The 12964-nt window shown below is 43.8% G+C and overlaps 1 protein-coding gene across 1 annotated transcript in view; it reads left to right on the top strand.

Moving 5' to 3' along the window:
- Positions 1-12964, top strand: part of nrxn3b (neurexin 3b) — a 307342-nt gene that overhangs the window by 253319 nt on the left and 41059 nt on the right. The window contains 1 exon segment of the mRNA XM_025898582.1: positions 8578-8749. Coding sequence (XP_025754367.1) covers positions 8578-8749 — 172 coding nt within the window.

Genomic DNA, 12964 nt, shown 5'->3' with positions numbered 1-12964 from the left:
TAGACCTCTGGGTTCTTTTAGGTCTGATCAATATTTCAGAGGCACCCAGGCCTCTGCACATGGTATCCTCCCCCACGGCCTCGCACAACAGCTCTGCAGCCAATTATGAACATCTGAATGAACATTTGAGCCAATTAATCATTTATGAAATTTCACAGTTTTCAGAGGAATGTTTATTTGAATAGTGCATTAAGACTGTCACTGTACAAAGCTAGGAAGCCCGGACGCTGCAGCTTTTAATACGAGAAAGTAAAACCGTGTCTGCGGTGTTTTATTCAGCTCCACGGTAGAATAGATCTATCCAAAATTAGATCCTATTTGTGGCGCTCGCCTGTCAGCGGCACTGCGTACACGGCGCTGCCATGTGGAGCCGCATGTCCTGTATAAGAAACAGAGCTTTGGTCATTAAAATATAGTATAAGTTAAGTTCTCCTCTTCTTATTCAAAGCTCTGTGCCCCTTACAGAGAATCAGGCAAACCAAATAGCTGCCCAGTACTTACATCTGTTTAAGTAAATCCTTTAAAAGTTAACATTTTGGTTAAATTGTGAACAAACAGGGCAAATTGTGTCAGTTTGTTTGCCCAGTTGCCTGATGGGTCTTTTAACCATCGGGCTTATTCGTCTGTCTAATTCACACAAGCTTCACTCAGTTTTCAAATAACTTTCTACAGTCGGGTGAAACTGCAGGTTTTCACAGCACCCTACGGCGTCCTATTAAAAACTTAAAAGTACACCCTTCCATAAGAATTACTTCATAAACAAATACCTGATGAACCAACATTATAAAAAAGAGTGGGCAAAAACTGATAAAGTCATACAGAAACAGTTCGAGTTAATGCTGCTAAAGCTGCCAGCTCCTGAATTATTAGGTGCACTTAGTGAACTTTACAGGACTGCACACAGTCGTGTGAAAACTTTCTTTTCTCATGACTGTAGTCAGAAATATTCCTTTTGTTAATGTTTCTAAGTTTATCATGGCTGTGCTCATTTCTGCAAGAAAACTATCAAATCAGCAGTGCTTTTCAAAGTGTCTGTCCCGTCTGTGAGAGGAGGCTGATGCATGAGGTTTAACTTTACTAATGCTGTCAACGTTAATGCTTTAATACAGCATTAACGCGGCTAAGCATGTTAACGCGGTCATCACGATTAACGTGGTTAAAATTTTTAACGCACTCAACCCGTCTGGAGCGCAGAATGGACGAACTTCAGACAAACTGCCTGAAATGCGTTGACGGACATTCCAGGGATTTTGAGTCAGTCTGCGCTCCAGATGAGTTCATTGTTGATTGCGTTAGTTGTGATGACGGCCTTAACGTGCTTAAGCTGCATTAACGCGTTAACGCCGAGTAACCCCTCACACGGACTAAACTGCGTTAACTCGTTAACGGGGATTTGCCAGTTTTGACGCGTTAACGCGGGTCAGTTCGCGTTAATTTAACACGTTAACGCTAACAGCACTAAATTTTACTTGATTAGTTTGGTTTGCATTTAATGCTCGATTCAGTATTGAAGCCCTGTTTAGTGAGGTTTAAGAGAGGATTCTGGTTCGGGTTTTGGTGTGTTCATGAAATTAACCCTTTCATCGCATTAAGAAGGCAAGGTGGTGGAGGCAGTGTGATGTATGGGGAAAACCTTTGGTCCTGCCATCCATGTGGATGTTACTCTGACATGTATCACCTACCTAAGCATTGTTGCAGACCCTGAAAATGGTTTCATGGAAACTGTATTCCCTGATGGCTGTGGCCTCGTTCAGCAGGAACAGTGCCCTGCCACAGCAAGCAAAAATGGTCCAGGAGTGGTTTGAGGGGCACAACGACGAGTTTGAGGCGTTGACTTGGCCTCCAAATTTCCCAGACCTCAATCCAATCAACAATCATTTGGATGTGATGGGCAAACAAGTCTGATCCACCGAGGCCCTACCTCACAACTTATAAGACTTAAAGGATCTGCTGCTAACATCTTGGTGCCAGATACTAGTGGTGTGCAGATCGATACTGAAACATCGATTCCTCCGATACCAGTTATTTATGTTCTAGAATCGATTCTCATATTAAAATATCGATATTTTAGTAATTTGGGGTAAATTTGTAGTTTATCATTAACAGGAACACAGTGGAAAAAAAAACTACATCATTCGGATCGTCTAACTTGGAAGGAACTACTTCCTCTTCCACCTTTCTTAGTCATATGCAAAATACAGCTGTATAAATGTGTCGCAGCCCCCTGGCGTGCGGCCTCACAACAATGGCTGAGCGTGAACGGAGTCATGTGTGGATGTGTTTTACCTCCACAAACAGCCAAGACGCGGTTTGCGATACATGTGGCAAGACAGTGAGGTGTTGTAGTAACACCACTAACCTTGTCAAACACCTCACTGTAAATCATATCACAGATATGACGAGCGTATGTTGAGGCGAACTGAAGAGGAGGAGAGGGACAGGTGCTGCTGGGCGAGGCAGACGTCTCTCACTGAGTCTTTTAGTGCTGCAGGCAGGCAGCGCACAACTTCAGTTTTTTTTTTATTTCTATATGATAATTCTGCATTATTAAGGAAAAGGAACAAGCAGTCTGATGTCCTGTAATCATTATGAAGCTATAATATAAAAAAGTTTTTGTACAAAGTATCGGTATCGGATCAGTATCGTCGATATCACCCTGAATTTTACTTGGTATCGGATCAGAAAGGAAATCAGTGGTATCGCACATCACTACCAGATACCACAGCACACCTTCAGGGGGTCTAGTGGAGACCATGCCTCAGTGGGTCACCGCTGCTTTGTAAGCAAAAGAGGAACCAACACAACCAACATTAGGCAGGTGGTTCTGATGCTATGCGTGATCAGTGTGTGTAACAAGCTGAGAGCATGTGCTTTTCAGTGCTGCATTTTTCTGCATTTATTGTTCTAGTGAGTGTTGATGCCAACAGTAAGCTGAGTGCGTTATTGAATTTGGAACAATGAAGTGAAGCTCTGTGGCACATAGGGATATGATACATTATGCTTTGGATACATGGGAAACCATTTCAGCAGCTCCATCATGCTGGTTTTGCTATTTTCTTGATAGACACTTATTCTGCATAGAAACATGCTTCAGATTAATATAATTTTCACAAATGTATGCTACTGAAGATAATGTTTCCTTGTATGTGTGTAATAGGTTGAGCCAACCATTTTCTGGCTTTTTTTGTAATAGAAAGTGTGGCTGTGCCAGGGTTTTTAAATTACTTTTCATAACTAGGTGTGATTTGCTTTGTAGACCTATTCAATTTAATCTATTGTAGAAATAGAGACATTCTTTATGTAATTAGGGCTTTCAATTTTGCCAACAGCGCTTGCAAGACCACAGAAAAATATGCCGAGCTCTGGCCGAGCCCAAGGCTTGTCGAGTTGTCAGCGCATTCTGTACATGAAGAAACGACTAGCTGTAAAGGCCAGCGCACACTCGCACACACAAACCTCTCTTTTACTGCCTCTAACATCCTACCCTTTAGCAAATTTCTGACTCTAGAGCTTGACGCGCACAAGAATAGACAGCTACAAATCACCGCGCCGTCTATGAGTTATCTCTGTCAATTACTGACGATAAATGGCTTTGGCAGTGGGAAGGCCAGGTGCATCAATCCAGCATGTGCTAGCTTCTCCACTCTATTGATTCTGCTTCCACTGCGTCCATGATCCAGTTTTTTTGGCCCCTGACCGCGAAAGCTAACTTGAGCGCTGATGTCAGATGAAAAGAGGGATATGTAACCCAAACTCCCACCCTGGGACATGTTCACATTCCTGGTATCAGATATTCCTCCCTCCCAAATGAGCCTTTATATAGATCTGCTGGAGTCATCCCGCTACAACTGCTCTGTACCCATACTAGATTACAATCAGGGTTTGATTGTAATGCGATACCTTTTATAACAATAAGTGCAACATTGTATTTTATTCTATTCTTATTCTTATCATCCAGTGTTTTTTCTTAATTTTTGCTACTGTAACTTTGCACTGTCCACTTTCTGCTGTAACAAAACAAATTTCCCACGTGTGGGACTAATAAAGGTTATCTTATCTTTTTGTAGCGAGAAAGGTCCCCACTTTTAATAACGATGTCTGACCTCAGAGTGCGTTCAGTGCACATCTTCTTATAGAAGATATCTGGGTCATAACTACTTATTTTTATCCATTTCTTTCTCCATCTTATTCTTTCGTTTCCTCCCCAGCACAGCTAAGCTTATTACTTATTCTACCCATATCACCTGCATAAAATGGCTGTCAGATGTATTCATCTGTCTCAGGCTTGTGGCTTAACAGAATGACCATTCAGCGAGCGGGCGATGGCGTCTATTGTGAGCGGCTCGTCCTCCTGTACAGCAGCTGTCTGATGAGGGCTGTCTGCAGGCTCGCCCACCGCTGCCTTGAGTGATTCTCTCTCTTTCACTCTGCCCCGGGCGCTCCATGTGTTGGAGGCATTGATCGGCCCTGAATTGGATCGCAGCGAGCCTGATTACTGATGTCAGTGTGTGCCGGGACACGTGGGAACGCCGGAGATCCTCGTGCCGAGCTCAGGCTAGCTCGCAGCAGAGGGATGAGTCGGAGGGAGGGGTGCATTCGCTCGCCTGGAATTACATTTATCACTCTTAGTTACACAGAGCGTGAACACAACATGCCCACACATACTGTACGCCTTAAATGACCCACACACATATACTGCAAACATAATCGTGTTTTTGATCCTATAGCGGCGAGGAGTCAGTGTTTGTGGCTGACATTAAATAAAGAGTGTGGGAGTCTGTTAGTCTATAAAAGGGCTTACGCGCATCATACCAGCAAGTTACCAGTTATTCTGCTGTAATTTCACATTTGGAGTTTTTGCTTGTTACAACTAAATGTTGTTACACTGTATTTTTTCTCTAACACAACACTAAAGACACTCAAGATTCTTTTCTTTGCAAGGTTACACTTCATCGTCCGTGAGTCTGTGTGCGCGTGCGGCGGCGTCCGCTTTCATTTGAGTGTGCGCGCGGGTTTGGAAGTGATTTTCTGCGCATCATTTGTTTACACCTAGAATAGCCGGCCATCATCTTTTCCACTAAGAGAACAATAGCCATTTTTTCCCTCTCCTTTTGCTCGGGAGACAATGAAGTGCCTTCCCGCCTCGCGAGCGACAGGCCAATAAAAAACGTAATTGGATCTGTCAATCAAACACTGCTGCAGCGCAGGGGTGGGCGGGCAGGTGGGTGGGTGGGCGGCGGTGGCAGAGGCGGGAGGGTAGGCCGGACACTGGGAATAGTGCAGATAGAGAAGAGAGAGAGAAACGGGGAGGTGTGCCATTGCAACGCGCTAATACACACAGTTCCTTCTTTGCACTGCCCGGAGGCGCTCAGCAACAGTTACAAAGGTGTACAATTGTTGTGTTTTGTTGTTTGTTTGTACAGGGGCCGGGGGGATGACGATCTGTCTGTGTTTGTAGGTATTAGTGGGTCGGTGATGTGGCTTTGATGCGACTACACAGGAGAGCCAGGGCTGCCAGAGCCGCTGAAGGTCACAGTGGATGTACTAGTGCTGATGTTTCTGTCTGTGCTTTGTATGCGCTCGGCCCGTCAGACATGTTGTTTTTTCATACCAGGGAAAGGTCTTGTCTTTAGTCAGGAAGGCCACGATGCTTTAGTAGTATTTTTCACGCTACAACAGACACGCTGAGCATCACCTTGTCACATTAAATCATCTGCATACTGGCGCACGTGCTTATCTCGTCTCGGTGCATGGATTATGTGTATTTGCTGTCAGATAAGCAGCGTGCGCACACGTGCACGCCCCCCCCACACACACTCTTGTTGGAAGTGTTGCACTAAGTTTTAATGACAACTACTTAAATTAAGAGCCCATTTACAAGCTCTCTGACAGAGAAGTTAAGTGCGCGTTCAGGTATTCTGCTCGCCTACTCTGCGCCCGGGCTCAGCTTTTAGGAGATGGCTTTCTTGTGTCTTTGGTGACATTCTTTTTCCATTATTAGCCGAGCTGCTCCATCGTTCCTGCCATTATGGTCTCAAGCACACTGAAATTCTGTATCTCTTTGTATGAATAGACAAAGGAAGTTTTAACTGTAAGCGTGAGCGTGGCAGTGAATACTGTTCAGTGTCTTTTGACCACTTTGGCAGTTAAGAGGAGCTGAAGAGGAAACTACAGTATGCAGAGTCACTGCAGGCGTTCATTCGCTGCCTATTTTCTGGGCTTTCTACCTTTTTCAAAACTTCGAAAGGCTACCTCTGGAGGATGCTCCGCACCTTGAATCATGACAACTCCTGCCCTGTGCACTTAAAAAAGGCTAAGAAATAAAATTGGAACCCTAATTAACAGAAATCAAAAGAAGCACCTGCTTTCTTCCAGGGTTTTTAAGGTGCTTGAGTTAAGAAGTAGAAAGATGAAAAACAAACTTAATTAAAAAGTATTTTTTTAATTTCCTGTTGATGTCATGTGTATTTTCAGCCTGTTCTCTTGCCCCGGGTGTCAGCTAATACCGTTTCATCCAACTACATCGCACTTACACACAAGGCATTGTCAGAGGGAAAGGTCATAACATGAATGTTTCAGCTGGGCATCTTTCATCAAGCAGGATGACTGTTGTGAAGGGCTGGAGTTTAACCATTATCTTCACCCCGACCTTATTAAGACCAAGAGAACAGTTAGTGAGTCATGGCAGCTTTCAGTCAGGTGGCTGTTGTCAGGTTGCTCGGACTGTGTTGCACTGAAAACCTCTGTGTGGTTGTAGGTTTTTGTGGTCATCTTTAGTTTGTGTTACACTCTTTACAATTTCATTACTGCTTGGTGATTAATTTGTGCATCTTTGCTACCAAGTTGGAGTCTTCCATGCAAACTGCACAGCAGTTCACTTACGACCAAAGTAATTACAAGAAGTTTTCTGGTGGAGAACTGTATACCTCTTTGTGACCAAAGCAACTGCCAACAACCTCCAACAACCACTGACAACGGGTTGTAGAATTCCCTAGCAACCCCCTAGCAACAGAGGTTCACTGATCGGTCTCTAGACTTTACTCATGAAATTCATTGCTAAAGTCCAGTCTTTAGCAATGAATTTCATGGCAACTTCCTGCAACCTACAACGGCCACTTGAAGGTGGTTGTCAGATGGTCCAAGGGCCTTTGTAGTTTTAGCGTCTAACCAGCAAGTAAAATATAAAGTAAAAAGCAAGTACTGGAAAATAAAAAAGATTTCAACAGTGCATGATCCACATTCTCCCAGCAGATGAATCAGCAGCTTATCCTACAACCAAACCTCCAACGTGGTAATGGGGACTTTGTAGTTCTCTGAAATGGGACCATTATGTCTTGATAAATATTTTTGCCACAGCCATTAAGGCACCTGCTCCAGTGGCATCTGACCAAACAACATGAGGAAGCACTGCTGTTTGATTTGTTGTTAAACTAACTTAATATAGCAAAATGTGTCAGGGAAAAACATGACACCCTTCCTGTTTTACTGTACAGTGAAGCTTCCTTTGGTAATCGGGTGGTATAGTCTCACCATATAGTCTCACGTACAGCAAGAGGAACTGCATCAAGCATAGCTTGGCCTTATTAAGTGCTCCTCTTAGGTATGAAGAGCCTGTAAAATTAAATAGAGGTCAGCAGGTTTAAGTGTTGTGTCATTTAACTTGTAGCAATCCTGCGATGCCTTTACACTGACGAGCACTGTTAAATTCAGCCTGACATTATCAGGGTCTGTATTGTCACAGTCAGCCATGCAGGGCCAGTGTCTCTGCTGATCAATTAACAATATGTGTCTGCTCTGTGTTCAGGCTTTCCTAATTTTGGTTTTGTTATGAGAAATAGTCCCACTGCTCTGGGCTTCTAAAGAAGGTAATTACACTGAGAGATTCCCTGTGGGGGATTAAAACAAATGACACAGAAAACACAGCCTTTCCCCATCGCCACTCACTCAAGCCCTGCCTCCGCTTTAAAACCTTTTGCTTGTAACGCCTGCATGACCATGAATACACAAGCAGTCACAATAAAACACACTCTGGCAGCTTGTGAAAATTAGTGGGGTCGAGGGGAGAGAAATCAGAAAATGACGAGGGGGCATCACGATTTACGGACATGGTATAACTGGGTTAGCATTAAGAGCTAAACAAAGCATATGGTATTCATGCATTCTGTAAGGACCGCAGCAGAAAAAGCATCTGTCCTGCCAGTTTTGTGGTGACAGGCTGCAGGGAGCATTACTCATCATTACAATCTCTGCTGGCAGCCTATTTTCATCACATTACAGTGGTATAATGAAGCGTAGCGCGCTAGCGTCCTCAGGTTCTCTGAGTAGTTCACCATTAGCACCAGCCGAGGGCATTCATCCAAGTAGCTTTATTGAACTTTTTACAGTTAGTTTATTGTATAATTAATTCATTACGGCACAACAATACATGTGGGTGGAATCTGCGGTTGCAGTTCAAATTCATCTAGCGCTGACAGCAGTGGCACACAATTTCGTATCGCTTGTATTTATTAAGCAGCGCTCACTTTGCTTGATGGCGTCAGACCACCAACTCTTTTGTGCTCTTTGTGTCTGTTTCAGGAACAAGGCAAAATAGGTGTGACATTCAACATCGGAACGGTGGACATCAGCGTTAAGGAGGTAAACACGCCGATAAACGATGGCAAATACCATTTGGTCCGATTCACCAGGAACGGGGGCAATGCAACCTTGCAGGTGGACAACTGGCCGGTCAATGAGCACTTTCCCACAGGTACCGACCTCATTTTTAACTCTATTTGATATTCTGTTGTTAACCCAATGAATCCTTTCTGGAGTAATTCAAGTTATATTAGTACTAATAGCTTTAAAACCACTGGACACCATCTATTTCATCATGCAAAGGGCACAAGCAGGAAGAAAAGATTCACCTTCACTTGCTCTCCGAGGTAAAATATGTGAGATGACTAACAAGCATGTGGCCATTACCTGGCCAACATCATACTCGTACTGTAACATGTGCTTCAAAACCCTTCAATAAACATGATAACGCTTGGCTCCACGGGAGGGGGGGGCACACCGAGTTTGAAATCTTTTGTCTTGCAAGACGCATTAACTGCGCAACATCTGGCTGGTTCATTTCAGAAACGGAATTGAAAGGCACCGAGAGGCATTCGGTCAGCGGGCAGGCAAGGAGAGCACTGAAGGCAGAAACCAAGGGTGGCCTGTTGGCCAGATAAAGCTGCTGCCTGCCTGTATCTCTCATTCCCAGGTCAGCAGAAGCGGCGCACTAGCAGAATACAAATAGGGTCATCAAACGGAGCCCGCTCCATTTGGAGGCTCAGGCACTCCCTCCATTTGGAACAGATATGTGCTGCTCAGCTAGCTAGGTGAGAGAGTGTGAGAGAGGGAAAGAAGGAGGGGAAAATCCTCTCCTGCTTCTACTTAACAGTCCATTAAATTGAGTTGGCTCTCCTCAACTTTGATATCTGTGTCTCCATGTCAACCGGCTTAGGAGAAGCTACCTTTGTTTGCTCGTTTCCTATTACCCTCCTCTTCAATTTCACTTAGTCAAACAGAACAGACACACGGGGAGACAACATGGGAACAAAGTGGCAGTCGAGCCAAGAATGACAAAAGATAATATGAAACGTCATTGATCTCTGTGGTACAATTGTGCCGCACTGGTAGGACGAGAATGTACAGGAATAGATGTCGACTAAAAACCCAACGTTAAATTTCCTTGAGATATGAGCTCAGCTATATCTAAGAAGCCATCACGCATCAATAATTGAGATATTCTGTTCCGAAAGCTTTTAAAAAAAAATATATGCAGAAATGTTGATACCACATAATCGTAGGAAGCAAGCAAATATGAGTCGATCCCTTTCACTATGTCTCAGCAGCCCTACAGCACGCTCCTTTTGCCTGCTTGCCTTCACCGATGACAGGCCAGCATCCTCTCCTGGCGTGACCTGGCACGCTGTTTTGGTTTGGTTCAGTGCCAGCGCAGGTGACGTTAATCTCTTCTGTCTCTGGCTTTCTTTTGCCGCCGGCTGTCTTTCGCTTTTCTTTGAGCAGATAAGGTTGGACGGGTTTCATAACCGCATTTCAGCTGCAGTAACGCTGCGAAATACTGAGAAACTCCACGCCGCGCACACAAGTGACATCTCAGTGGCGTACACACTGGCGCTCGCGTGTGCGCAGCGCTCAATGAAGAAATTGAATTAATCAGGCAAAAGCGATGGCTGCACAGAGGTAGTGTCATGTCCCGTATGTTCCCGTCACGCAATAGTTCGACCGTTCTTCATCTTTAATAGCCATCAATTTGGGATAGGAATTGAACGCCTACCACCTTCATAATTACCTCAAAGTGCCTGCTTGCATAAGCATGCAGTGCTTGTTTTCTTAGCTTCTGCCAATACATATGCCGATATCTGTGATCTAAAGCCAGCAAAGCTCAGGAGTCACTGCTAAATGCTCGTTAAGGTTTACATCTCAGCTTCAGGAATGCGCAGCAGAACTTTAGCTGTGGATTTCTTTCAAGCGATCCCGCTGAGGTTTGTTCCCTTTTCTGTCCGCCTGCCATTGTCTTGAGATGGAGTTGAGGTCGGCGGATCGAATGCGTGGTAATTTCTTTTTCTCTTCTGCAGAGGTAATTTGCAGGACATTCAGCGATAGTAATTCAACGATGATTGATTTTTTTCCCTCGCCCTCCCTCCTTTGTAAAGGGGTTGTCATCTCGTGAGTAATTACATGTTAGGGTCCAGACTCATCGACTGCCTTCTCACACTTCTAATGCTTAACTTGAAGGCAGTAGCTGCCACGAGGCTCTCAGGCCGCTCAATAAACAGTTACCGGATCTGGGCATGCCCTCTCCCTGGTGGGGGAATAGGTGAGGACAAAGGTGTTGGTGGTTTGCTTGTCAGTCTGAGCCGCTTACAAAATAGGCCTGAGGTGTGTAAATTGGACGTCTTAACAACAGTGTTTAGAGAGTTGGCCAACAAAAGTATTGAGTCATTAGGATTCACTTCAAATGGCAGCAGCCAGTTTTGACAGCATGATGTGCTTCTAAATATCGGACGATTTCATAACTCCACAACTTTGGTGTTTCTTTGCTTACTTTAGCCCTCATTTTTAACACTGACTATGAAATTGCACTCACTGTGCAAATACTGACAAATCTTCCTTAAGCACCAGCCACAAGTCGGATTGTTTTGATTGAAGCTGTTGTAAGATTCAGTCTTTGGAATAACGTTACGGAAAGCCGTTACTCTGATGAGCTTCGGAAGGAAGTTTGGGTGGGGGACACTCAGCGAGGCAATTTCATTCCTTCTTTAATGAGCTGAAGAGTTTTCATCTGCGCCAGCATAATTGGTTACGAATTTTTATAATGATCAATTTGAATTTTTAAAATGATGAGCTTACATCACATAAGGCAAAGTGCCATTTGAACACCGGAGGTGATGATCTCTGAACATGGGCGTCTGTACTCCTACGTAGATGTTCCATTAAAACGTGCACTTAATTTGTCATTAAGTGGCAATTTATATATTCATTTATTTTATTCGAAATCAAGGAAAATTCTAAGTGAACACAAACTTTTGAGTGGTAATGTGTTCCAATATAACATGGGTGTCAAACATAAGGCTCGGGGGCCAGGATCAGCCCAGAAAATATATTCCAATCTGGCCCACTGAATTGTGGGAAATGTGAAGAAGGGCCTACATTGTGATATTTTAATTGTGCTTTCATAGGTTTCATACTGATAAACACCTCCACACATGGAGAGGATAGGACTGCACTTAATACTGATGCTAAAGTCATATTACCCTCGTTAACTGTAAGCGAACCAGTCACAGTAAGCCAGTAAGGTACAGAAATGTAATGGATTACATTAGATTGTAATTTTTTTTATAAATATAAATAATAAAATAATAATTTTATCATATAGTGCCAAATCACAACAAAGGTAACCTCAAGGAGCTTTGTATTATAAGGTAGAGACCCTGCAACAATCAGATAACTCCTATGAGCAAGCGCGGCAACACAAGGAAGGAAAAACTCCCTTTTAACAAGAAGAAACCTCCATAAGAACCAGGCTCAGGGAGGGGCGGGGCCATCTGCTGTGACCTTTTTAGGTTGAGGGGAGGAAGACAGCATAAAGGATACGCTGTGGAAGAGAGCCAGAGATTTGTAATAACTAATGATTAAATGCAGAGACGTGTAAAAACACACAGAGAGTGAAAAGTGGTGAGTGAAGATGAAACACTCAGTGCATCATGGGAATCCCCCAGCAGCCTACACCTATTGCAACATAACTAAGGGAGTGTTCAGGGTCACCTGATCCAGCCCTAACTATATGCTTTATCAAAAAGGAAAGTTTTAAGTCTTAAAAGTAGAGATAGTGTCTGTGTCCTGAATCCAAACTGGGAGCTGGTTCCATGGAAGAGGTGCGTGAAAGCTGAAGGGTCTGCCTCGTGTTCTACTTTTAAATATCCTAAGAAGCACACGTAAGCCAGTAGCCTGAGAGCGACGTGCTCTATTGGGGTGATATGGTACTATCTCCTATCCATCCATCCATAATCATAACCGTTTATTCAATTCGGGGTCGCTGCGAGACTGCAGCCTATCCCAGCTGTCATAGTGTCCACCCTGAACAGGTCGCCTCTTTCTCCCAGTAAACCAAACAGGTTGAAGTGTTCCCTTTGCAGTAAGATTAAATACAGGCAGTGAAGCTAATTCTGACACACGGGTTAAGAACAGGAACATTTTATTAAATAACTGAATGAATTATGCAAACTGCATAATGTGTGGACTGCACACTGTCTGATTGTCTGTTTTGCTGCAGTGTTACTGTGCTCTCTTCTCAGCTTAGTTCTCCTTTGTTCCCGTCTCATTACTTAGCATTCAATGCTACCATAGCTGACACACACAACAGCCAAAAGTCAAATAAATAAATAGTTTCAATAATTTAAACTGTCATTTA

Source organism: Oreochromis niloticus, linkage group LG15, assembly GCF_001858045.2.
Source record: "Oreochromis niloticus isolate F11D_XX linkage group LG15, O_niloticus_UMD_NMBU, whole genome shotgun sequence".
In the NCBI taxonomy this organism is placed as follows: domain Eukaryota; kingdom Metazoa; phylum Chordata; class Actinopteri; order Cichliformes; family Cichlidae; genus Oreochromis; species Oreochromis niloticus.
This window is presented reverse-complemented; position numbering and strand designations above follow the sequence as displayed.